The sequence below is a fragment of the Papio anubis genome, chromosome 17 (genome assembly GCF_008728515.1).
Source record: "Papio anubis isolate 15944 chromosome 17, Panubis1.0, whole genome shotgun sequence".
Taxonomy (NCBI): domain Eukaryota; kingdom Metazoa; phylum Chordata; class Mammalia; order Primates; family Cercopithecidae; genus Papio; species Papio anubis.
In genome coordinates, this window is record NC_044992.1 from 72,062,527 (window position 1) to 72,089,158 (window position 26,632).

At 58.1% G+C, this 26,632-nt stretch overlaps 2 protein-coding genes across 2 annotated transcripts; both read right to left on the minus strand.

Annotated features, from left to right (window-relative positions):
- Nucleotides 1-325: 325 nt before the first annotated feature.
- Nucleotides 326-4,398, minus strand: LOC103879036 (spidroin-1-like). The gene is made up of 3 exons (XM_031656978.1): nt 4,315-4,398; nt 3,015-3,099; nt 326-1,868 (listed from the first exon to the last, which is right to left on the minus strand). The coding sequence occupies exons 1-3, from the start codon at nt 4,396-4,398 to the stop codon at nt 1,069-1,071; spliced, it is 969 nt and encodes a 322-aa protein (XP_031512838.1). The 3' UTR covers nt 326-1,068.
- Nucleotides 4,399-13,880: 9,482 nt separating this feature from the next.
- Nucleotides 13,881-23,594, minus strand: NPTX1 (neuronal pentraxin 1). Its single transcript, XM_003913540.3, has 5 exons — nt 22,995-23,594; nt 22,500-22,707; nt 20,220-20,464; nt 18,777-18,956; nt 13,881-18,080 (listed from the first exon to the last, which is right to left on the minus strand). Exons 1-5 carry the CDS (start codon nt 23,436-23,438, stop codon nt 17,859-17,861), a joined length of 1,299 nt encoding a protein of 432 aa, XP_003913589.1. The 5' UTR covers nt 23,439-23,594; the 3' UTR covers nt 13,881-17,858.
- Between the last annotated feature and the right edge of the window lie 3,038 nt (nt 23,595-26,632).

Sequence of the window (26,632 nt, forward strand, 5' to 3'; positions counted from 1 at the left end):
CGATCGCTGCTAGAATTGGAGCAGAGTCCTCAAACAACAGCCTGCACACAGACAAGACCAGGGACATTTCTTTGATCCAGCTCCTGCCTTACAGGACTTCATCTTCACCCATTCCTGAGGAGGAGGAAGAGGGAGAGGAAAAAAGACTCCTATACACCCCCTCAGTCTACAGTGTTTACCGAGCAGCCACTGGGATCTGAGTAAGAGAGAAACTGTGCCGTCTTGGTGCTTTCAGACAATACACATCAAATTACATTATCAACGATGTTGGATGGCGCTAAGAGCTGGGGAGGGAAAGCAAGGGAGTACAGGCCACAGGCCGTCCTGGACTTCGAGTTTGATTTACATTTTGGCTTTGCCGTGGTGCAAACGCCATACACATTCAGTATACTCCGCTTACGGATGGGATTACATCCGGATAAACACACCGTAAATTGCCTTACAACGCTTTAACCTATGATGGGTTTATGGGGATGTAACCCCATATGACAGAGGCATCTGTGTAGGAAGGGGGCACGGTTTTTAATAGGTGGTCGCTTCACTAAGTGGGAGTCACAGGATTTCAGGGGAGGAGTGTTTCAGGCCGCGGGAACAGCAGGTGCAAAGGCCCTGAGGCAGGACGGAGCAGGGAGGACCGGAGTCCACGGCGCAGAGACCAGGGAGGCCGGAAGGCACGGTGAGGACCTTGACTTAAACCCAGGGAAGTGGAACCACACTGGGGCATGACCTCCTGTACTTTCCGAGATCGCTCAGGCTCCTGTGTTGAGGAGACTCGGGAGGGGAAGGTGGCGGCGGGGAGACCCAGCTGAGAGGTTACTGCAGTCATCTCGGCGGGAAAAGACGGCTCAAGCAGGGCGGTGGCAGAGGTGGGAGAAGAGAGGTCAGGTCTGGGGAAATTTCGAAGGCACAGCCAACAGGACATACTGCCGGGCTGGATGCGGGGTGTTAGGGGTCAGGGAGGCCGCAAAGGCTCTGCCTGAGAACTGGGGAGGGCCAGGGGCGCCATTTACGGAGCTGGGGAACAACAGCAGGAGCTCGTTTTGTTAGCAGGTGCGAGGCGCCGGGCATTTAAAGGCGGCCCGACGGGACCGGACGAGGCGGGAGAGGGGACAGGGCCCCGACGGGCCGCGCTCGAATTGGTCTCCTCCCTGACCTCGGCGTCCCCGGCTGCCACCTCCAGGGCTGCTTCGGGGCCGTCGCCGGGCACTCTCCCCGCCAGCGGCCTCGCGCCAGCCCGGCCGGCCCGCCTAGTGCCTGGCGCCCAGGAACGCGACGAGACGCGAAAACCCACACGGCCCAGGCCGGAAGCCTAGACTCGTCCGTCCCCGCGGCCAGCACCGGCCGGAAGCCCGCGAAGCCTAACACTCGCGAGACGCCTCCCGAGTCCCGCCTCTCCGCGGCTCCGCCAATCGCCGCGCTCCTGCCTGCGTTGCCGTGGCAACCCCGCCCTGCGTCCGCGTTCCCGGAGCCCGCGCGGCGGCGGCTCTGCGCTCGGGCCTTGGCCCCAGCTTTTCCTCCGCTCCCGCGCGGCGCGCCCCTGTGTCGCGGGCGCTCTGCTGCTGTCCGCAGCTCTTGGGGAGTTTGGGGGCGGTGGAAGCAGGGCCGCAAAAGCCCAATCAGAGCCTTCTGACACCCGCCGCGGCCCGCCGCCCTGGAGGCGGAGAAGCCACGGCCGCCCTCCCGGAGCTTCTGTCCCCCGCCGCCCGGCTCCTTACCGAGATGCGCGCCGCCCCCGGCCGCCCGTTTTCCCTGGTCTCCGGCCTCACCTCGCTTCCAGCCCTGGCCTGAGGTCCGGAGGGCTCCCTGGAGGAGGCGGCTTCCCAGCACCCAGCGTTTAACAGGCCCTTTCGGCCTCCCTGCCCCCCAAGCTCAGAGCTGGGGTCTGCCGCAGGGGAAAGAAGGAGGGCGATTGGGCCGCCCAGGTTCCCTAGGCCACACCTATCAGGCAGGGGGCGGCCCGCTCCCGTCAGAGCTGACCTCGGTGGACAGGGAAGGGGATGGGTTGAGAAGCGGGAGAAGGCCGCTAGCTGGAAACTCCCTAAGTACAGGGACACCATTCTCACCCCAGCCCCAGCGCTCGGCCTCCGCAGAGCCGGCCCAACGAAGGAAGAATGAAAATATGAACGTGACATGATGTGGGCTTGGGAGGCCGCCTTGTTCTTTGAATTCACCCAGAAACCTGACGGAAAGGAAAGTTACTGCAGCCGGAGAAAAGCACAGTTGGCTGGAGAATTTGGTTTAAAAATAAAAAAATAAGTTTTAAATTATATAACTAACACGTGCTTGGTGTAGAAAATTTGGAAAACATGAAAGTACTGTATAAAAATCCGATCCCACTGCCACATAGAACCACTATTAACATTTAAGAATAGTTTCTTCGAGTCTTTTTTTCTTAATGCATTTATATTGCATATACATTTTTTGTCTAACAATATATTGACGTGCCCCAGTCCCCCACAGACCCTAATGTATGAATGGGAATGGAGGCGTCTGAAATGTGACTCACAAAGAGTTCCCTTTCCTCCCTAACAGCACATCCCTGCCTCACCCCTTCAGCACATTCACAGCAACACGGGGACTCAGGACTCAGACAAATGTGCACTGGGCTGGCTGGTGCTGTTGTAGCCTCTAGCCCCAAAGCTCCACCTTCCCCTGCAGAGGGGGTCCCGGGAGTGTCCTCAAGTGCTCCATGCCCCATGTTCCTTTCCATGGTACCAAATTCTTCTGACCTTCTTCTAGGTCAGGAGTGAGGGGGTGAGGTGGGGGATTGGGGGAGAGTGTCCCCAGGAGGCCTGAGGGGCCTACTAGTGCAGGGGAGGAAGGGGAATTCAAGCAAGCGGGCCCAATGGAGGGCTCCACCCTCCAGGTGCGGCCAGGTCCTGGGAGAAGGAGGGGAAGCAGTCTGGTGGAGGAGAGAGGCAGCAAGGATGGATGCCAAGCCTTTCCCTCTGCACTTCCTGGGGACCTCTGGGGAGCCCCCCAGCACTAGTAATCAAAGGAGGAGAGGCGCCTACACACGTGTCCCACGTGTCTCACAGTAGCAGGCAGCACGAGGATGCCCACTGTCGCCCTGGCCCCCTGGAAGGCTAGCTTGTTCTCCTGGGCACAAGCCAGAAGCAGTGTGAACTGGGGTGGGTGGTTGGGGACACCCCTCCTGGTGAGCACCCCCTCTGACCCAGCTGTCAGCGATCCACAAGTCTGGCCCCTCAGCCCCCCCTGCTGAGCACGCAGTCCCCTGACCCTTCTCCAGAATCGTGGGAATGACCTCACCGCCCCTCCAAGCAGCCTTTCATGCTGCCGCCCACATCAGACATCTGGGGAATGGATTGCACAGCCTTCACGTGTCCTGGCTCCTTGGTGCCTGCAGAGCCGGGTTGATTTTGCCTTTCCCTTCAACTCCTGTCTTAAAGGCTAGCTTGAGTGTGGCGGCTCCTCTGCCCAGAGGGAGTTAGGGTGGCAGTGGCAGTGGGCGCCTCTTCCCTTCTTGGTTGGCTGCTCAGCCTCGCCAGGCTGCCTGGAGCTGCTGGAGCAACAGCCCTGTCCAGCTCTCTGCAACTGCCCTCTCCTGTCAGAAGCTCCTGGAAAGCAGTTCTGGCACAGAGAGGCCATCTGCGTGTTCTCCTCCTGCCCGCCCCACCCCGAGAGCCACAGAGGATCTTCCGCAGCTGCCTTCACCTCCACCCCCAGACACAGCCTCCTGGCTACTCCCCAGAAAGTGTCTCCAAAATCACTTCCACTTCTCCTCTGCTCACAGCCACCCAGTGGCTTTCATTATCATTCAGAATAAAACCAAAGTGTCCATCACCATCCAACCAAAGACCCCAGGAATGCGCTGCAGTGAAATCAAGCCACGTTTGTTGACTGGTTGCTGTGAGAGGGTGTTAGGAAGGACCCACAAGGCTCCTCGTGTTGGGAGAACATGGAGGGAGGAGGAGGAGTTGGGAGAGGCTCAAGGCAGCAGGGCTGACTCCACAGCTGGGTGTCTTGATAACTTTTATCTAGAAGGCAGGAAGAACAAAGCGCAGCTGAAGCTGAAATTGATCAAGCAACAGCGGTCACTCAAATTAGCCAGGACGGGGTGGTTTGGTGATCCTTGAGGTCCAGCTGATGCTTGTGTTCTGCCTATGCTCCGACATGATCCTGTATATCTTGCTCCATCTCGGGCACACAGTGGTCTTGTCTGGTGTTAGTGTTCAATGACATAACTTAGCCATGAAATTGCCTCCAGGCCAGTGACTAGTGATGCCAGGGCAGGTGGCTCTTCTCTTTTTCAAAACCTGGGTGTCACCTGACCTTCAGCTGCCTCTGACTCACCTGCCACTGCCCTTCTTGTCCACACTCTTCCTGACAAACTGGTTTCCTGTGTGGCTGAGCAGTTTCCTCCTTCGGACCCTTCATGGTCACCGGGTCCCTGCCTGGAGCCTCCGCCTCAGGGACCCATGTGGCTGAGTCCGGCCCTGCGGCCTTGCCACTGTCTCTCCATCCCCGCACTGTCCCCTTGGTGGCTCTTACTGCCCCTTTCCTTTCCACCTACTGGAACCCCAGGGTCTTCTGGTCCCTCTGCCCATCTACCACCGAATTCCCACAACAGGGAGAGTGGGTGAGATGCTGGTGCATTTTTCCTGGGGTCGTATGGTTCCCATAGGGCTCCTCAGATGTTCTTTGGTGTCAGTGACCCCACTGTGGGCCGTTGGTTCTGCTCCAAGACCAAAGCTGGCTGCTGGTGGGTGCAGAATGCACACGAGGCTTGGACCAGACAGCCCCTAGGCCTCCCCTTTCTACCTCCAGGTGCCGAGGGGCCAGCAGCCTGGACACCCTGGAGCCCTGGAGAGCTCCGACCCTGGCCTCTGCCCCACCCGCAGTGGGTCTGACCCCTTCTTGAAACAGGATCAGCCCTCAACTGGAGACAGACCCCACGGCCAGCCCAGTCAGCCGCCTAGTACTCCCCATTCCCCCGGCCTGAGGACGCTCCACTGTCCTGGGCTGCTGAAACAAATATCACCAACTAGGTGCCTCGGAACTCATCCTCTGGCAGTTCTGGAAGGCAGAAGTCCACAGTCAAGCGGTCAGCAGGGCTGGTTCCCTCTGGAGGCTCGGAGGGAGAGTCTGTTTCACGCCTCCCATTTTGCTTCTGGTGGCTGCTGGCAATCCTTGGTGTCCCTTGGTTCAGAGACATCGCTGCAACTTCTGCCTCTGTCGTCCTGCGGTGTCCTTCCCAAGCGTGCGGCTGTGTCCTCTCCTCTTCTCATCAGGGCCCCAATCGCTGGACTTAGGGCCCAACCCAATCCAGCCTGACCTCATCTTAACTTGATTACAGTTGCAAAGACCCTATTTCCAAAGAAAGCCCTAGTCACAGGTTCTGGGTGGGCATGGATTTGGGGTGACATATTCCACCCGTGTGGTGGAAGCCCAGGGTCAGGGAGGATCCCCATTCCCCCTGCTGGCTCCCTGTGCACTTCCAACTTCCAAGGGGGACTCAGTGGGTGGTCTAAGCTAGACACAACCTAGTTCCTTTATTCCTGTGAAGCATCGTTCTCACGGGCCGTCTGGGCAGCAGGCATTTGCTGTTGTTTGGAGTAATGGGGACTGCACTTTACCGGTGACAACCTGGGGCATCTCTTGGCAGCTGGGTGCCTCCCTGTGACCCCAGCTGTGACCTCCGCTGTCTCTCTCTGCCCTTCTTGACCCCATCACCTCTTTTCTTCCCCTAACTTCTGGTTCCATGGGCTCTCACCTCCTCTCTCCCAGGATGTCTGAGAAAACCACAGTGCCTTTCACGTTTTGTCCAAGCAGTTCAGCACTCTCTGCCCTTCACCTTCTCCTTCCAGCCTGGACCCCTGAAGGCAAGGGAGAGGGTAGAGATCGCCTCTCAGATCCAGAAGATCCAAAACACCCCTGGGGTGTAAGAGTCATGCTGATTCCCTTGGATGTGAAGCAGTCCGTTCTTATTGCAAAGAGCATTCCTGTTTTTTTCTTCTTTCTACATCTGCGCTAACATTCTGTGATTCTTAGAGAACGAAAATTCTGAAGAGCAAAACCCAGAGCCAAGAATGTTCAAGCCAGAAGGGATTTCTATGAGGAACAAAACAGACAAGGCCTCTGCCTGCGGGGTGCATATCCCGAGTGGAGAGACGGGGCTGTACGGACCCAGAGAGCGCGGCTTGCCCTGGACGGGAAGGTCAGGTGCGACAGGACAGAATGGCCAGGAGGACTATTTTATACTAGGGGGCGCGGGTCAGGGATGAGCAGGATTTAGTGAAGCAAATGATTTCCTGGATACAACATCAAAAGCACAGGAAATAAAAGGAATATAGATCAGACCTCATCCCAATGAAAGCCTTCTGTGCATCTAAGGACACTATCAATAAAGTGAAAAGACAACCCATAGGATGCGAGCAAATACTCACAAATTATCTACCAGATAAGGGATTAATATTCAGACTATATAAAAGGCTTCTACAAATTCATCAACCACAAACCTGATCCAAAAGGCCAAGGATGTGAACAGACATTTCTCACAAGGAGACACACGAATGGCCAACGAGCACACGAAAAGTCCTCACCATCCCTCACCACCAGGGAAATGCACATCAAGACCACAGTGAGAGGCTGGGCGCGGCGGCTCACACCTGTAACCCCAGCACCCTGGGAGGCCAAGGTGGGTGGATCACGAGGTCAGGAGTTCGAGACCAACCCCGTCTCTACTAAAAATACAAAAAAATTAGCTGGGTGTGGTGGCTCACGCCTGTAATCCCAGCACCCTGGGAGGCCGAGGTGGGTGGATCACGAGGTCAGGAGTTCGAGACCAACCTGGCCAACTTGGTGAAACCCCGTCTCTACTAAAAATACAAAAAAATTAGCTGGGTGTGGTGGCTCACGCCTGTAATCCCAGCACCCTGGAAGGCCGAAGTGGGTGGATCACGAGGTCAGGAGTTCGAGACAAGCCTGGCCAACATGTCTCTACTCAAAATACAAAAATTAGCCAGGTATGGTGGCAGGCGCCTGTAATCACAGCTACTCAGGAGGCTGAAGCAGGAGAATCTGAACCCGGGAGGTGGAGGTTGCAGTGAGCTGGGATCACACCACTGTACTCCAGCCTGGGCGACAGAGTAAGATTCCATCCCAAAAACAAAGAAAACAACAACAACAAACATACCACAATGAAGAACCAGTTAACACCCATTAGGACGGCTACCGTCTAAAACCAGAGAATCACAAGTGTTGGCGACGATGCGGAGAAATCGGACTTCTGTACACTGCTGCCGGGAATGGAAAACAGTTTGGCAGCTCCTCAAAAAGCTAAATATAGAATTCTCATATGATCCAGCAATTCCACTTCTGAGTATATACTCAAAAGCAAGGACGCCAACAGACACTGGCACCCATGTTCTTAGCAGCATTATTCACAAAAGCAAAAGCTGGACATGACCCAGGTGTCCCTCAGCAGAGGAATGGATAAACAACACGTGGTTTGTGTACACAGAGGAATCTTATTCCGCTGTGGGAAGGAATGAAACACTGGCGCGGTGGCTCACGCCTCTAATCCCAGCACTTTGGGAGGCTGAGGCGGGCGGATCACGAGGTCAGGAGATAGAGACCATCCTGGCTAACATGGTGAAACCCCGTCTCTACTAAAAATACAAAAAATTAGCTGGGTGTGGTGGCGGGCACATGTAGTCCCAGCTACTCGGGAGGCTGAGGCAGGAGAATGGAGCGAGACTCCTTCTCAAAAACAAAAAAAAAGAAGAAACACCTAAGCTCATTGCAGCACGGATGGACCTTGGCGACACGATGCCAAGTGACAGAAGTCAGGCACCTGGGCAGACTGTAGGATTCCACTGCTATGAGGCGCCCAGAGCAGGCAAACTGGTAAGGAGAGAAAGTAAAGTAGAGGTTCCCGGGGCTGGGCTTTGGGCTGGAACGGGGACTTAGTTATTGCTTCATGGGGACAGAGTGTCTGCAGTAATGAAAAAGTTTTGGAAATAGACGGTGGTGATGGTTGCACAACATTGTGAATGTCCTGAATGCCACTCAATTGTACACTTAAAAACGGTTAACATGGTAAATTTGGTGTTATTCATATTTACCACAATTTTTAAAAATTAGTACGGTACTATACCAAAAGCCGTGGAATTACACACTTTCCATAGGTGAATTGCATTGTTTGTGAATTATGTCTCATTAGAAGAGGAGCATTTGAAAGAAAGAGGGAGGCCAGGCACAGTGGCCCACACCTATAATCCCAGCACTTTGGAAGGCTGAGGTGGGTGGATCACCTGAGGTCAAGAGTTTGAGACCAGCCTGACCAGCATGGCGAAACCCCATCTCTAATCCCAGCTACTCAGGAGGCTGAGGCAAGAGAATCGCTTGAACCTGGGAGGTGGAGTTTGCAGTGAACCGAGATCACGCCACTGCACTCCAGCCTGGGCAACAGAGTAAGATTCCATCTCAATAAACAAATAAATAAATAAATGAAAGAGGGGCAGCAGCCCCCACATGCAGCCCCCATGCACGAGCCCCCAAGAAGGGGCTTGATGCATCGGAGGTGCTGGGTGGTCCAGCAGGCTGGAGCCTAGCCACTGGGGAGCTGGGAGCAGAGGGAAGTGTGTGGAGGGGCAGCCCTGCCCCGGGTTCTGCAGCAGCCCCCGCTTTGTCTGCCTGCACTGCTCCCGGCTGGTTCTGTGCTGAGCACAGCCTCTCCTTGGAAGCCAATTTTCTGCACAGTGAAAATGTGTTTTCTGTGCCCACTTTAGCAGATGGCCCCCACCTTGGCCTGAATTGGGAAGCACAGAAATCAAGCAGGGGACAGACGGCTTCTTTGGCAATGTCTTACAGGCACACGAGCACGCAGACTCATACCCGCCCCCCGCAACTTGCCTTCATGGACTCTGGGCTGCAGCCGGCCTCCGGAGGCCCCTCCTCTTCGGCTGCTGGCCAGCTGCTGGACGCCTGACCCAGGCAGTTGCTTGGGATGGGCGCAAATGACTGCATGTCTCCAAGGCTGGGACCGGGGCACTTCGTCTCCTGCACCTGCCCTCTCGGCCAGTCCCTCCACTGTCCCTAGTGGGAGAATGCTGAGGGGATCCTGGCAGGGGCTACTGACCTCCAGTGTGGAGACCCCGCCACAAGCACCTGCCTCAACCCCATTTACATGGTAGCTGAGAAACTTCTGGGAGACAGCCTGACCTTGGCCCACCACTGGAGTCCAGACCTTAAACACACTGTGGTCAGTGGGCAGGAGTCTGGCCTGAGGTTTGAGGAAGGGCAACAGAGTCTCCAGTGGGGAAGTCACCATTGAGGAAAAGTCTGGCGAAGGCACATCCTAGGCCCACCAGACCAATGGTGTGTCAGGGCCGAGTTCCAGGGCCAGCAGGGAGGAGGGGGCTGGCGCAGGGAGGGTTGGTGGCCTCCACAGGGGGATGCCACGGGTCCTCATGAGTTGGAGGCCAGCCCTTGGGCACCAGAGAGAGCCTGAAGGGACCCCATAGGCCATCTGATCCTACCCTGTTGTTCTAATTTTTTTTTGTTTTTTTTTTTAAGACGGAGTCTAGCTCTGTTGCCCAGACTGGAGTGCAATGGTACAATCTCAGCTCATTGCAACCTCTGCCTCTCAGGTTCAAGTGATTCTCCTGCCTCAGCCTCTGGAGTAGCTGGGATTACAGGCACCCACCACCACACCTGGCTAATTTTTGTATTTTTAGTAGAGATGAGATTTCACCATGTTGGCCAGACTGGTCTCGAACTGCTGACCACAAGTGATCCTCCTGCCTCAGCTTCCCAAAGTGCTGGGATTACAGACGTGAGCCACTGCACCTGGCCCTAACCTATTGTTCTGTGCTGGGGTGGGGTGGGGAAGATGGACGCTTGGGAGGCCACTGCCCACTCCGCATGTGACCAGGTCAGTCTCAGGAATGTAAGTGTCCTTCTTAGAGGAGATGTGAGACAAAAGGACTTTCAGGTTTGTTTTCGTTTTTGAGACAGGGTCTCACTCTGTCACTCCAACACTCCTCAGCTTGCGGCTGCATCCCTCCAGCCTCTGACTGCATCATCACAGGCTGTCTCTCTTCCTCTGTGTCTCTTCTTCTTCTTTTCTTTTTATTTTTTAAAAAAAATTTTTAGATGGAGTTTCGCTCTTGTTACCCAAGATGGAGTGCAATGGTGCGATCTTGACTCACTGCAACCTCTGCCACCTGGATTCAAGCAATTCTCCTGCCTCAGCCTCCCAAGTAGCTGGGATTACAGGTATGTGCCACCATACCCAGTTAATTTTTATAGTTTTAGTAGAGATGGGGTTTCACCATGTTGGCCAGGCTGGTCTCGAACTCCTGATCTCAGGTGATCTAACTGCCTTGGCCTCCCAAACTGCTGGGATTACAGGTGTGAGCCACCACACCCGGCCTCTCCTTTTCTTATAAAGACAACACATCTGCAAAGACCCTGTTTCCAAATACAGTAAAATTCACAGGCACCATGGTTAGGACTTGGAGCTGCATTTCCGGGGGACACAGTTCAAACCATAACAAACCAATGTGGGGGCATTTTTTTTTTTTTTGACACAGGGACTTGCTATGTCACCTAGGTTGGAGTACAGTGGTGGGATCATGGCTCACTGTAGCCTCCACCTCCCAGGCTCAAGGGATCCTCCCACCTCAGCCTCCCCAGTAGGTAGGACTTCAGGCACAGGTCACCACTCCCAGCTTTTTAAAACTTTTTGTAGAGATGGGGGTCTCACTATGTTGCCCAGGTTGGTCTTGGACTCCTGGATTCAAGTGATCCTCCAACCTCAGCCTCCCAAAGTGCTGGGATTATAGGCATGTGCTTCCATGCCCAGCCAATTTCCAGGTTTTAAGAGTTAAACTCTTAGAAACATTTATTTAAAAATCCAATATGACAGTAATGTGTGACCAGTGAGTGCAGAGGGAGAGTCTGTGGCATTTCCAGGGAGCACCCCAGGCCAGACGTTGAGCATCTGGGAGAGGAAGGACATTCAGGCCGTGGGGCAGACGTCTCAGCAAGCTGAGGCCACAGGGACTTAGCTGTGCGTGAGTGTGGGTGTGTGAGCAGCCACCTCCTCGAGCTGAAGGAGCTTGTGTGCCAGGGAAAGGGTGCTGCTGGGGATAAGCCCACCCCCGGCTACCTCGCAGGGAATGGGCACAGGGAGAAAGCAGGCCAGGACTCCCTCAACTGGGATGCCTCTGCTCCAGGAGCCCACAGCTGGGCTCAAGGCCGTACACATGTCCGGCTTCCTGGAGCACCAAAAACAGGAAGAGGGCAGCTGGGGGACCTGGAGCCAGAGGCCCTTTCCCAGGATAAATGCAGGGGCTTCCAGAGGCCTTGCATTTGCAGGGGGCCACTTCAAGCCACATCCCCAGACCTTCCAGGGCTTGGTCCAGCTTCCCCTGCTGCTGCTTAGGGGGCTTGGGTGGGGGATTTGACAAGTCTTGGAGCAGCTCAGTGGGTGGGGAGGGAGAGATCCGAGGACAGGTGCCCTGCAGTCCCACATGGGGGTGGGGGATGCGGCCTTCAGGAGCTGAGAAGGGGACCCCCAGACATCCTGAGCTTCCTGGTGTGGATGACATGGGGGGCACTGGGGTCCAGGGGCTGCAGCTGGGGTGCCCCATGGTCCAACCTGAAGGCAACATTTCCCAGCTCCCCTTGGGTCTTTGGCGTCCCAGGAGGGACTGATGCATGGGGAAGGGCCGTGGGCAGTGAGGGGAGGTGTCCGACCTTCAGGAGACAAAGCTGGAGGAGGGTATCCTGGTATGGCACAAAGTAGGGGGTCTGCCCCCAATTGTACCTGCTCATACCAGGCTTTGTGCATACAGCTCCTCATCCCATCTTCACAGCCCTGAGAGAGAGTACTACCAGCCCCACAGCACAGCTCAGGACCCTGCTGTTTAGCCAGGCAGGTGACAGCACTGAGCTGGGCGTCAGGAATCCCGGGTTCTGATTCCTGGATGTTAAGCTGCGCAACTCTGAACGAGCCACACAGCCCCTCTGGGCCTCAGTCCCCTCATCTGAACAGTGGGGGAGCTGGACTAGACGACCCTCAAGGTTCTTCAAAGCCCAGACCCTCAAGGCCCTGACATCTTATAGGTCTTGGACGTACCATCTCCCTCTCCACAGGGACAGGGACAGAAGTACCTGCCATGCAGGTACCGCCCCTGGCCCAGTGCACTTTGAGGAGGCTGCTGTGTGGGGCAGAACTGGTGAAGACTCAGGGATCCCCGTCTTCCCGTGTCAGGACAGATGGGCAGGAGCTGTAGCTCAATGCAAGGAACCAAGCACGAAATGTCAGAAAAAGAAGAGACAGGAGCGCAAAAGAAAACTTGTCAATAGTCAGAGCCGTCTGAAAATAGGACAGAATGCCTCTCTGGGGTAATGAGCTCCACATCACCAGAAGTGTGTAAGCCGAGAACAGTTTCAGGCACCCGAGAGGCTGCTGAAGTTAATGACTTCCAAGACACCCTCTGGCTTTGATCTCTTGCGCCCATGTCCCACTGCCCAGACTCCCACCTCTCTCCACCGAGCTGCAAGGCCCGTGGCTTCCTTCCAAGCAGCTGTTCTTAGCTCCACGGACCCCTGAAGGCATTCATGGATGAGCCAAAATCAGGTGTGAGAAGTGCAGAAAGTACTTCGCATCTAATGATAGTTAAAGAACCTAAGTGTTTGAATGTACTCTCACATAGAAGTTAGAAATGTATGCGTGACGTTATCACAGACATAACTCTGCACTTTCTTGAGTGGGAGGTATGAGGTGGTGTGTCCATTGGAGCCGCTGGAATCGGCATAATCCTGGGCCCAACCATGAGCGTGCACCCTGGGGTGAACACCACCCAGCGAGAATGGCTCTGGGAACACAGGCCAGGGGCCTCCCGCCTGGCAGGGCCTCTCTCTCCTGACCAAGGCTCTTCCTGCAGGGATACAGGGGCTTCCCTGCCTGCTTTGCTGAGGCCAAACCTTCTCCCTCCACAGGTGACAGGTGGCTCGCTCACACCCACCAAACCCCCACTCCTGACTCCTGGCCAGGGAACACCAGAGCACTGGGCGGGGAATCCCCAGGCGATGCCAATAGGAAGCCAGAGTGACCAGTCCCTTCTGCCAACCCAGTGTGTGTGTGTGTGTGTGTGTGTGCACACGCATCTGTGTGTGTGTGTGAGGTGGGGGGCACCAACCAAACCACTGGGCAGGTGATTTTGGCTCCATGTCCCCTGACTTCAGGTTGTGTGTTAGAATCACTCACCCCAGGGCACTTGGGTCCTGGTCACTCTGTCCCTTGGAGGCAATAGCTCGCAAGCTCTAAACACATCCAGAGTCAAGCCAGGTCCACAAGGGGGACAGGGAGGTAAGTTCAGCCCGAGGCCCAGCGTTCCCAAGGCCATCTATCCCTTTGTAGGGACACTCTCAGACACTCTCACACAAGTGCAGGGAAGGTTCCTGGGACTCTCAAAGCGGGAAGGCAACCAGACGTGGCTAAGTACCTGCTAGCAGGCTGGGGCAGAGGACTGCCAGAGTTGCCTCGGCACAAGCCTGGGCCACCTCGAACCCGGACCCTGCTATGGACCGCGAGTCCACCCAGGAGAGGACAGGGAATGGGGAATGACCCTATATCCCAGGCCGAGCAGCCTCACTGAGTTGGGGAATCACTGAGCCACTCTCTGCCTCTGTCAGCTGCCCCTGTGAAATGGAGACCCCTCCATGCAACATCCAGCGTCACCAGATGGTGTGGGGTTGTTAAAAGGCACAGGGCAATGCACAAGCGAGGCACACACCCCCTGCGGGTGAGGGTCACCTGCACCTGGCTGGGGAAGAGGGGTGGCTGCAGGGGGAGGTGGCATTGGCAAGCCTCGGAAAAGAAGAGACGTTCTAAGGAGACCACAGTCTTTCTCCACTCTTTACTGTGTAAAAATAAACTCAACAATTCATGTCATTTCAGCAAGAAAAATGAAAAAAAAAAAAAAAAAAGCAAGAATACCAGTAGAAATAGTGCATTTCCAGAATTGCTGATGGGAGGTGGCAGGTCCCATGGTTTTGACCCATTTGATACCCAAAAGGCTGCAGATCATATGAAAAATGTACAGCTTTGGTTAGCAAATAATGAAAAAGTAAGATACATCGATTCTCTTTCATATTATACAGTATATACATTATAACAATATCAACTCTAGGGGGGTTGCTTTTTTTTTTCTTTTTTTGGCAAATAAGACAAAATTGGGACTCTAAGTATTGGGCTTTTTTTTTTTTTCTCTTCAATGACTTGTTCCCTTTCAACAAATTGCGCTTAAGTCCACTGTGTACAGAAGTAATACATTTCCCATCGTTAGTTGAACACATTTACACACTGTGTTTAAGAGATGAAACCATGACTTCGTCAAGCCACATTTGGTTGCCATAAGATTCCAAAGGATTCTATCCTCTTAATGTGAACCACATGTAACCCAAGCTTCTTCTATCAAGGTTGGAACTGATATTCAAATCCTCGGCTCATTCTACTTAGTAAGTCAGCTCCAAGACACAGGTTCACCGTAAATGGCCAGTTTTACCTCCTGGTCCTCAACATGCTTTTGAGAACAGGTGGCCCCTCTTTGGAGCTCACTGGAATGACTGAACCTCATGCCAGCCTCTCCTCACCCCCTCACTGCCCACAAGACACCCCCTTGGTCTCAGGTCCCAGGGCTGGTGACAAAGTGATCTTTGCAGTCTTAGAAAATAAACTGGGAATCTACAAAAGGAAAAGAAAGCATACAAAATGTATCTCTTTCTTCCAAAATACATGCTTTCAGTTCTACATTTTGGTGGAGCCTGAAAGTATTTTCAAGGGAGAAATAGGTTGAGTTAATTTATAGGTTTGTCCTTTTCTTTCATAAAAATACTCTTGTTTGGTAATAAACTTTTTCTTCTACAGTAAGAGAAATAATACTGTGTTATCAAAAGCAAGAAGGCTTACGACTCAAGTGGGATCTAAGCCCCTGAGGGCCCGGAGAGCTTCTGTCAACAGCTCTCCCACCCCAGACACCCAGGGAGCTGTCGGACACCAGCTCGGCAAAAGCAAACACTGCCTCAACAGTGCTTTTTATCTTCTTGTTTTATAAAATGGCTTACCTGAGAGAGGCATGTATTATTCAGTGCAAGAGGGAACATCAATCAGATTAAGGAGTAGATGGGAACTACGTGGATTAGATTTGCGGCTGTGTCATCGACCTTTCTCGGGGCCAGCAAAGTGCCAAGTGTCAACACAGTGAGGGAGTCGAGGGGCTTGGCTCAGACCCTAGCAAGGGGCGGGAGGGAGCTAAAGGTCAGCTTCGGCCCTGGCACCATGGGTGGGTCAGAGGAGGGGCGAGGAAGGTGAGCAGGCCAGGAGGCTGCAGGGGTGGAGGCGTAAGCACTGGGGTGTGCTCTGCCCCTCGCTAGTCAGGGCAGAGGATGGCTCGTGGTCCTGAACGGACAGCTCCCACCTGGCCCACGGGGGCAGAAGGTGGTCTGCGGTCCAGTAGATCGGCAGGGGTGGGGCTGGTGGGAGGTGCTGGCAGGGGAGCACCCCGCATAGCCCGCACTGGGTGTTGCCTGCACAAGGGCTCCGAGATGGCTGGAGTGAGGGTGGGGCTAGATCTGGTCTAGAGAGGCGACTCCAAGCTCTCTCGCTGCCTCCCAGCTACGGGAATCCTTTAGGCTTGTTCTCAACCTACACGTTAAAAATGCTTCTTGGTGTGTTTGGGGAGGGGGAGAGGGAAACTGAGCTCTCTCTTGACCTCCTCCAACACCCTTGGCTTGCTTACCCAGCCATTTTCAGTAGATACACGGGTGGTCACAGAACACTGGGCGGCACTCGGCACACAACACAGAACCAGGGCAGTCCATGCAGGTGCGGGAACACACGTCGGACCCAGGGAGCAAGGAACACGCCACCCCGAGGAACATGCAAACAGAGAAGATCCCTGCAGATCCAAGGATGCCACAACCTGACAGGCGCTGATGAAGCACGATTATCTAAGAAAAAGCTACTGTTGAACAACAACGCGCAGCGCGGCGCCTGATCTGCACCCCCTCCGCGGGAGTGATGCATTGCAGAACGGCGGCCGGGTACCGTGCAGACACCCACGAGAACACTGACACAGAGACACTGACAGACACACACAGATGCACTAGGTTCTTGACACAACGTGGACCTGTGTTTAAGGGGACAGGTGGCCCTAGAAGGAACAGAAGACAGAAACACCTGCTCCTCCTGCAGAAATGTCTGCAGCTGCAGCTGAGCCAGGCAGTGCAGTAGAATTTCTAGAAAGACTTGTCAGCCGCTTGCTGATGAGACTCCTGGAGACAGAGTCGGGGTGCCCTCGGGGCGTGCGACCACCAAATGATGCAAAGCAGGAAGCTCCCCTACCCTGGGCAGGGTCTCCCGAGCCTGCTCTCTTTCTCACTCAGTGCACACACACACAAACACACACACACACATACACACACACGCACACATACTTCTCTCCCCTCCTTGGAAGGACTAGAAGGAAATGTCCATGTTGCTTTTCACGGGGAACAAAAAAAGGCAAAGGTTCTGGACACTGGTCAGGTGTCAGTGTCACCGGCCAGTGGCAGCTTGCAGGCTGCTGTAGGCCGTGAGCCCCGTGAGATGGAGGAGTGGGTTTCAGGCCCCTACCCTGGCCAGGCCTGGCTCCACGTGTGAGGTCTCCGGAGTACCCTTGGAGGGGTCTGAACCAGCTCACCTGGCACCTGGCGTGCTGGGAGGGATACGGCTATCAAAGGTCCCCGAAGAGGACCTTCCCACCAACGGGCTGGGTTGAAGTCCCAGTGGTCCCACGTGGCCAGGTCTTCAGCGAAACACAGCTTCTTTCCTTAAAAGGTCTCCTTTGGTCTGCACTGCCGGAGGCCAAAGGAGAGGGGCCCTGGGGCCTGGCTTCCTGGGCTGTGGGTGGGACGCTCCTCTCTCAGGGCTGTCCGGGCTGAAGTAGCACAGCTCCAGAGGCGAGAAAGAAGGGGCAGACCCCAGCCTTGCAGGATCTGAGCAGGTGGGAAGGCCAAGGGCAAGGCCTTCCTGGGGCAGAGCAGACTGAGCTGGGCACTCAGGCCGGCCTCCCAGGCCGTGTGCTGCTCTCAGATGCAAACAGCAGGGATGGATGCTGCCTGGCTCTGGGGTAAGGGCCAGTGTCCTCAGCCATCCCCTCTCCTCCACGGGAGAGCACAGGGCACATCCCAGCACAGCCCGCCTTCACCCTTCAGAGACAGTTCACTTCCATTACAAAGTAAAAGTTCTCTGTAGAGAGACCCCGCCCCTGGCCTTTGACAACCCACTAAAAGGCATTTATTACATCAATATAAAGATACGTCGCTCTGAAAAAGGTTTGCAAACAAAGACAAATGCGTGTACTGAGGTTGCAGCAACCCAAGGCACGCACGCAGCTAACAAAGTTGGCAAATACGAGTTTTCATCATGAGATTTTTCCAAAGACAAAAGAAAGAAGGAAATGAAGTACGTCCTCTAAGAAAAGGCCTCCCCCAGCCACGCACACGCACACATGTAGACACACACATGTAGACACGCACACACAGATGCTCTCACCTACTTCTGCCTCGTTCAAAACGTCGCAGCGCCCACTTTAGCTGTGAACGGGGCCCGCCTGAGAGAGTCCAGGCTCCTACAGAGAAGTGGGGCTTCCTCAGGGACAGATGGGAGCAGGGGCTGCTTCGTGTGCATGAGGACAAAACCAGGCTGTGTGCGTGTGCATGTGCAGGGGCGACGGCCTCGGTTCATTCCTAGGGAAAAGGGAGAGAAGAGACGCACGAAACAGATCATCGCCGCACAAGCAGGGGGTGAGGGCGGGCGGGCTCAGCCTGGCCTGCCGCACTCAGTTGATCTGGCGACAGGCCTCGAAGGTCCACTTGGTGGCTCCACCGTAGATCTCAATGTGGGACTCGGCCCAGGCGATGACATTGCCGGACAGTGCCTTGGTGCTGCAGGTGGCCAGGTTGTAGACCTCCCCGGGGGTCAGCTTGCGGTCCCAGATGTTGAAGTGGGCCAGCTCACCCACAAATGCCTGGGTGGCATCAAACCCACCACCCAGAGTGTCCTTTGGAGAAAAACAGAGGATGAGGGTAGAGAGGTCGCCAGGTGATCTGAGGGCCCATCCCGAGGCCAGGGGTCTGAGCGCCTCTGTGCCTGCCCCATCACGGACTCTCACGGCCACTCCTGAGTGCCGTTTCGTCTCCCTGTCCCCGACTCTCCAGCCCTACATCCGTCCCTCCCCTGAGAGGACCCAAGAAAAGGGATGGCACCGACCACCTCTGCCCTGGAGCTTCTCCTGGGGGGATGGACTCTGCCCCTCCTGCAGCTGGTCCCTCAGCCACGGACCACTATAGCAGCAGGGCCTGGGGGCCCCTGCCCAGACATCACTTCATGCCATCTAAAGCTGCCCAACAGGGATAGACATCCCAGATTCTCCATCCCTTCGTCTCCCTCCTAGATGCCCAACGGGAGACAAACCACTTCACAGGAACTAAATTATTCATCACTAAAAGCAGAATTGGCCTTCCCATGCCAAAGAAAATGTTGCTGCAGCTATGAGGGCGTTGAAACCAAAGCTCACTCCCGCAGGAAGTTCAAGCGCGAGTCCACCCAGGGCACAGGCCTTGCCCGGCCTGCTCCCCAGGCTGCTTCTCAGGGGAACCACTTCTCCAGCCACCTCCCTCCCTCCTTGCTCCTCTTCCCCTTCCCAGCCTCTGGTTCCGGAGCTCTCTCCCCTTCCCCACCACATCCAGCACAGTACCTGCTCCTGGCCCAGCACCAGCACGCCCTGGGGCTTGATGGGGTGATAGGGTGCCAAGTTCTCGCCACTGCCACCCTGAGTGCCGTCCTGGTAGGCCTCCCAGACCCCGTCCCGGGTGGTCCAGGTGACGCAGATGTGGTGCCACTTGCCATCGTTGATGACAAAAGGCAGCTTGGCCACCTGGGAAGGAGAATGACAGATGCCGGCTGGTGGGTACAGCCCAGAATCCGTAATCTTACTGCCTCAGCTGTTCCTATCTCTACTTGCAAAGTAAATATCAAGAACTATTACTGAATTCTCACAGCACCTACTGCCCCAGACTTCAGCGTCCGTCAGCCCCGCCTGGGAGTGGGGTACAGAATCACACAGGAAATGTAATGCTCTACCAAGGGAACCCCCAAGGGCCATGTGGGTGCACAGTCTTCACTCCTACTCACCCTCCTCCCTCTTTGCTAGTCTACACAACAAGCCCTTGGAGGGAGAGCCGTCCCTGGTGTCTGAGTTCACTGCTACCTCTCAGGCCTCCATGAGACACCTGTGCAGCCTGCTTGCTGGCCTCTCCTCTCTCTTCCAACATCCCATCTCTAGCTGTTACACCCTCTCGCTCTACAACATGGCAAGCCTTTGCCGAGGATCTGAGAGATGTCAGAGTACAACGCCTTTTAAAGCTGAGACCAGCCTCCGACCTGGAATTTCACTCTCCTGCTGCCATTCCAGGGGGGAAGGATGACAGTCCAGCAGCGAGGAAAGAAACTTCACACCCTTTTTGCTTGGGGAAAGGCGGCCCAGAACGGCACAGCCCTTTGTGGGGAAGAGCAACAGGAACAAGGATGTGGAATCCACTTCCCAGCCCTGGTTTTAGCCACTGACTACCACTGTTGGCCTGCAGTCAAGGCAGTTTGAAAGCTGGCAGCTAGTTTCATAGCTAACAGGGGAGGATGGAGAAGGTTCACTAGAGGGAAAGGCCGCCCGTGCTGTCCTCTTCCAAGGGGTCACACAGACCTGTCCTCCTCCCAAGAGTTAGGGGGCTGAGTGGGATAGACTTGGACTCAGGCAAAATCTCTAAGGCCCCCTCATCAGCCTAGAGCATCCCTGGGCCCCTGCTATGAAGGAGCAAAGCCAGTTCCAAGACCAGCTGCTGGAGGAGTCCAGACCATATCATCAGGCAGGGCCAGGCCCCATGGATCGTTCTCTGCCTTCTCCCATACCCACCCCAGGTGGCAACTGGGAAGGTCCAGCTCTCCCTGCTCTCCCAGTACAGGTGAGGGTGCTCCTTCCACTTCTCTTGGTCTTCACCCTCCCCCTCCCTCAGTCCCAGCTGGCAAACACTTTCCTTGGGGTCCCATCAACATCTGAGGCCACCATAGCCCCGTCCTAGCATGCGACATCAGCTGGGGCCCTGGGGCCTCGCGCTGCCGTCCTGTGAGCCGGGGGGTGCTCTACCTTGTCATTGATGAGGATCTCCATGGGGTTGTTGCCCCACTCAATGAGGACCAGCTCGTTGGCCTGGCCGGGCACAGCATAGGAGAAGGGAGTGCCCACCCCTGGCGCGGCGCTGGACTTGAGCCACATGCAGACAGTGAAGGCGTACATCTCTGGCAGGCTCTTCTTCACCTTGGCATACATATAGTTGGTCCGCAGCGGGAACGTGAGCTGGAACTTGTCTCCAGGGCGGTTGTCTTTCTGACCTGCGGAGGACACAGTCCTGACATGTGCACCTGCGTGAAGTGCTTATCAGTGTCTGAGTTGAGTTCGGTCCCCACCAAGCTCTGTGATGTGGCCACGGCAGGCTCCGGTCTCCATTCTGGAGACGCAGAGCGGGTGGCTTCCCAGGTCAAGTACTTTGCCCCAAGGCACAGGGCCATCCGTAAAGAGCTGACCGAAGCTCTCCGCACTCCGGGTCTGGCCGGCTGTCACTCCCACATGCTGGCATCCCTGCGGAGGTGGGGGTGGGGTGCAGCGCCTGGTGGGCTGCCGCATCTACACTGGGCTGCGAAGGGAATTCCTGAGAAGGGAATGGGGACAGCCGCCAAGCGAGGGCATACCTAGTCAACCCAAGGAGCAGGGGTGGCTGCAGAGGAGGAACGAGGCTAGCTACCCTGAGAGTAACCGACCTGATTCCAGGACGGGGTGGGGCGCAGAGCCCCTCCTCGATCGATCCGGGCCCTGCTCCTGCCTCCCCACCCAGCAGCCAGGCCCTGATGCCCACACGCTTCCCTCCAGGCCAGACGTGCGTCTGACCCACCAATGCCTCTAGGGTGTGAGGCTGGGCAGCTCCCAACCTCCAAGGCCCTTCCAGGGACTCTGCCTGGAACCCTGCTGAGAGGGCAGGGCAGCAAGGAGCTGGGAGCACTCCGGGAGCCAGGGCTCCCCAAGGTGACTGCTCTAGGATGCCGCCACACTCTCAGGTGAGCGAGCATCCTCATAGCTCAGGTTCCAGGCCTCGTGGCCTCCCCTTCCACAAGGCCCACCTTCCCCCTTCCCTGCCGGCCACTTCTCCAGTGAGCGCCAGCCCCCACAGCCCATCCATATACTGTGGCACCCTGGGTATGGTGTGACTGACTCCAGGCAAAACATTCTTAGCCAGCAATGGGCACCAGTACCAGGCCCAGAGCCCAGGAACGCACACCCCCCGGCCAACCCCTGGGTGAGCGGCCGTGGTCCTCCCAGGAAGCCCAGAAAGAAACCAGTTCTCCAGGCCAAAAATTATTTCTAGAAGGCATCCTGCCCGGCCAGCAACCACCCCTCCTCTAAACCAACTGGCAGGGAGCAGAGCAGGGCAAGCCCCCTCAGTGCAGCACCCCCACGGCTCCCCCCACCCATTGAGGCCTGCAATGGGGGATGGGGAGGGACCCAGCCCCTGGCCTTTCTCTGGTGTGTTTTTCATTCCCCAATCTCCCCTCCTTCCCTCTCCCTCCCTCCTGAGGTCCTTCCTTCTTCTGATCTGTTTTTCAGTTACATAACAAGCCTTAAGATGGCACTGTTTAAATCTGTCCGGCACATTTTGCGGTCTGAGCAGGGTCACATGGCCCTGCTCCGCACCGGGCACCCCCCCTCTTTTACAACCTTGTTTGAGGAGCCCCGGGTGACAGGCCGACTGGCCTGAGTTGGTGACTGAGAAACTTCAGGGGTTTGAAAGATGCCAGGGCTTGGGTCACTCAGAAGAGAAAACCTCAGGGTAAGGGTTCAGGGCAGAAGTGGGGAGGAGCGGGAGACCCTGAGAGGACACCAGGGGCATGGTAGCCGGGAAGAAACCTGCTTAGCCTCAGCGGCCGGGGGACCCAGAGCACCCAGCCCCAGCCTGCACCCTGCTGTCCGCTGAGGCTGGGGACCAGTGACAGAGAGCCTTTCTTAAGCAGGGAGGGTTTGGGCCAGCAACAGCCACTGTGCAAAGTTACTGAGGATTAAACAAATCAGACTTGAAAAATCCAGCGAGTGTGTGAGTGTGTCTGGATGGGGGAGGGGGCACTATGCAATCCCTTCCTCTGCTCCCTTTTCCTAGAGACAGCCCCAGCCCAGGGTACCCAGCCCTGCTAGAAACACCGACGAGAAGCCCAGAACCTGGGAAGGGGTGCGGTGGATGAGAAAGGGCTGCAGGGGTCGGAGTTAGGGGGGCGGCTTGGGGCTTGCACAGTGCAGAGCTGGGCTGTTAGGGATCAGGACAGAGGCAGGGTCGGGCAAGCAGGCGGGGGCAGGCAGCACGGCTCCCCCTGGCCCCAGTACCTTTTTCGAGCTCGCTGATCCTCTGGTGCAGGGAGGTCAGGGCGGTCTCGATCTTGACCCTCTCCTCGGTGTCGTTCCTGGGGCCCCCCTTGCCCTCCTCCAGGGTGTTCACCCGGGACAGCACCTGCCTCTCCAGCTCATCGATCTTGCTCTGCAGCAGATCCTTGAGGCTGTTGGTCTGGCTGGAGGAATTGAGGCGGCTGTACTGCTGCGGGGTGCAAGGGCGGGGGAAACCACACCATTAGGCGAGGCGCGGGGACCGTGCTGGAAGGCCCGCGGCGCGGTCCCCTCAGGGCGACTGCGGGGGCGGCCTGGCAGGGAGCTGGGGCGAGTGGCCGCCGCGGGGCCTCGCAGGTGCGGGGAGGCACCGGCCGGGCACCCGCGCGCTACTGAGGCGGGGGTGGGGGATGCTTGGCCGGGTAGGGAACGAGGTAGGGGAGGGCATAGGGGAGAGCGAGCCGGAGGGGGAACCGGAGCCGGAGGGCGCGCGCGGACCTCGAGGTTCTCCAGGCGGGTTTTGAGCGATTGCAAAGTTTGCCCGAGTTGGCTGAGCGTCTCGGCGGCCGGTGTCCGGGACAGGTCGCCCATGGTGTTCTTGCCCGAGCCGGGCTGCTTGCGGCCGCCGCCCGCCCGGGCCTCGCCGGCTCCGGGGTCCAGCGTGCTCTGGCTCTCGCAGCGGCCCAGCTTGGCGGTCAGCTCGCGGATGGTCTCCTTCTGGCTCAGGATGGTCTCCTTCTGCTGCAGCACGGTCTCGCGGAGCTGCAGCACGCTGCTCCGGAGCTCCTCGGCGCCGCCGGCGGCCACGGACGCGGCGCACATGTCGGCGTCCACAGGCACCGAGGTGCAGATGAAGCGCGTCGGCCCGAAATCCTGGGCCCCGGCGCCCAGGACGCAGAGGGCGAGCAGCGCACAGGTGCGCGCGGCGCGGCCGGCCAGCATGGCTGCGGGCACCGGGCGCTCCGGGCCCGGCTCGGCTCGGCTGGGGCTCGGCTCCGACTGGCAGCCGGCTCGGGCTGTGGCTCCGCGAGCGGACCGCGCTCTGGGCGCCGCGCTCTTCGGCCGCGCGGTCCACACCGCCGCGCTGTCAGGCCCCCACTGCCGCCTGCGCTGCGGAGCCCGCGCCTTTTATGCCGCCGCGGGAGGGGCCTCGCGCCGCCGACGTCAGCGGGGGAGGAATCCCGCTTTAATTGTCTGCGGCCCGGGCCCGCGGCGCGGCGGGGGTCTCACGAGCGCGCCACCGGGGCTGCCTCCGCTCGCGTCCCCTCGCCCTTCTGGGCGCTGCCGCAGCCCCCTCCTCCCCCGCCCCCGTCTGGGCCGGCGCCGCTGCCCCGAAGGCTCCGAGAGCTCACGGGGAAGGAGGTCGGGCTCCGGCCCGGACTCGAGGATGGACCACCTGCGTGGTGTCCCCGAACCTCCGACGGGGCTCCAGGCGGGCGGGAAGCCACCGCGGGTCCGGGAGACAGAATTCGGTTCGGCCCTCCTGGCTGCCCTGAACACCCTCGGGCCGGGGGCGTTTGGAGCCGGGCTGGGTCCGCAAGGACCCAGATGAACACCCGAGTGCCCGGTGGTCAGAGGCCCGGAGTGGGGCCTCGCGGCGCCACTAAGTCCAGAGCGGGGGTCACCGGGCCGCTCCGCGTTTCTTAGATGTCCGTGTGCTGTTGAGAAGCCGCCCGGCAGCCTGGGTCCAGGGACTTCCCACAGCTCGGGGCCCCCGGCGCCTCCCCTCCCCCAGCTCGTGGGCTCTGTGGACCCGGCCCCGTCCCCGGGGTCTCTCAGCCCCCACTCCGTGCGGGAGGGGCGCTGGGGACTTCTCGGAGGCCGCCCTAGCGGATCGAGCCTTTCCTGTCCGCGGAGCCGGCCGATCGTGGGCAGGCGGCGTCGCCGGGGCTGGACGTTCGTAGCGGCCTTGGGAAGGCGCGGAGCCAGCGGCGCTTTGGAAGGCGGCCCCGCGGGAGCAGCCGCCCGCGTCCCCAGCAGCTTCCCCTTGCCAGGCGCCGCGCGCGCCCGGTATCCCCGGGTGTCCACCTGTGCGTGGGGGGCTGTTTCCCTTCCGTCCAGCCGCGCCCACTTCTCAGGCTCGAAGGCCAGCAGGAAGGGTCCCAGAGGTGGCTGGGGGCGTCCACCTGAGAAGCTCCGCGCTCGCTCAGACACCCCACCCGGCACCCGCGCGCTCGCGCCTTCTGGACCGCGGGACTCTGCTCCCGAGATCCCCGTCCGGGTTCCCGCGCCAGGCTGGGGGCTCAGGACCAGGGCTGGCGCCGCCGCCCCGCCCCGCGGCGATTAGTGCGGTCAAAGCCTCGGAAATCCCTCCGTCCATGTTCCCGTGGTACAGAGAAGGAAACTGAGGCTCCGAGACTGCCGGGCCGGGCTAGAGCCGGGGGCCACCTGACCGACCCCTCCCCGCCGCCCCCGGCTTCCGTGGTCCCTGCGTTCTGCAGCCTTTCCCTGCGCGCAGCCGGGGGCTGGGTGTCGGGAGGGGGTCCCCAGCCCGCACAGACCCACGGGCAGCCCTGGGTGCAGGGATCGGGGGTCCGCCCGGCGGGCGGGAGCAGAGGCCGGCTCGATGGAGACTTTTTTGAGAGACAGCGGCCTCTTCCCACCCCCCAGCCCCCGAGCTCCCGCCGTCTGCATTCAGCGTCTCGGCCTTTACGCCTCCCTGAGCCTGGGCTGCGAGCTCTTGTGTCCTTCGGCCGCCGCTTCCTGGCGCCAGAGGGACCCCGCGGCCCGCACGCGCCTGTCCCCGGCTCCGCGCGGAGCGTGTGCGGGTTCCCGCTCTGCCGGCCCCGCTCGCCTGCCACGGCGCCCCCAAACCCACGCGGCTCGCGGCCCCTCGCGTGCTCTGCCGACCACAGGGTGCGGGAGGGGTTAGCCTTGCTGGTCCCCACACGGGGTCTGCGCCAGCAGCTCCACCGGCTGGAACGCGCCTCGGGAGAAATTACCCGCGCGCGGGCGCGGCGGCTTCTACCCCAACTCCCGTAGGCAGCAGCCCGGCGGGTGCCCTCCTGGCCCCAGCGCTTTAGCCTGGCCGCCCTCCCGCACGCGTCCGGTAGGGAGGCCGCGCCCGCCAGGCCTGGAGCCGGACCCTGCCGAGAGCGCGTGGGCGCGGGAGAGGAGCCTGGCCCTCCCCAGGGCAGGCTGTTTAGACGGGGCGAGAGCCCTTAGCCTGGCCCGGCGTCTCTATCCCCAGCAGCTGCGGAGCCTTTCCGGCCACCCAAGGCCAGGGACCCTGGCTTTTCCGCCAGGGTTCCAGACCTCAGCGGCCTGGCATCTTGGCACAACGGCGTCAGAAAGGGAGGGGAGCCTGGGGCAATGTCTGGGGCAAGCGGGACCTCTGGGTACTGAGGGGCACCGGGGAGGAGACCACGGTGGATGGGCCGGGACCCTCGGGTCCAGCCTGCAACTATCGTGCAGGAGGCGCTGGGCGGGACACCTGCAGGCGCTGCACACACACGCGAGGGCCACCATGCCACATTTCTCCATCACAAGACCCTGGACAAGCTGAGGGTCGTATTTAGGGTTCCCTCGGCCTCCCTAGTGTTCTGCAAGTATCTGAGAGGGAGGGAGCAAGAAAACTAAGGGCCGCCCTGCCCGAACTCATCGGGGTGTCTGGCTGCCAGGTCGGAAGAGGGGGGATGGTGTTGTGAACAGCCAGTGATTCCGGCCCTGCCTGAGTCCCACACCCCAGATGCAGCTGGGGTGAGGGAGGCGATCCCGTAATACTCCCAGCTGGGTACATTTGAGGCTGCCTGTGACACGACCTCACTCATTGGGAGACCATGAACACTAGCACACCGTTGTTTTGTTTTTGAGACAGGGTCTTGCTCTGTTGCCCAGGCTGGAGTGCAGTGGCACGATCACAGGTAACTGCAGCCTCGACCTCTTGGGCTCAAGCGATACTTCCTGCACCACCACACTTCAGTTAATTTTTTTTTTTTTTTTTTTTTTTTCGTAGAGATGGTTGAACTCCTCTTGCCTTGGTCTTGGGACTACAGGTGTGAGCCATAGCACCCGGCCTAGCACAATAGTATATGTTATACTACTCCCACCATGATAGTGCAATAGATTCGAATACACCTCAAAAGCATAGACAAGGCCGGGTGTGGTGGCTCACGCCTGTAATCCCAGCACTTTGG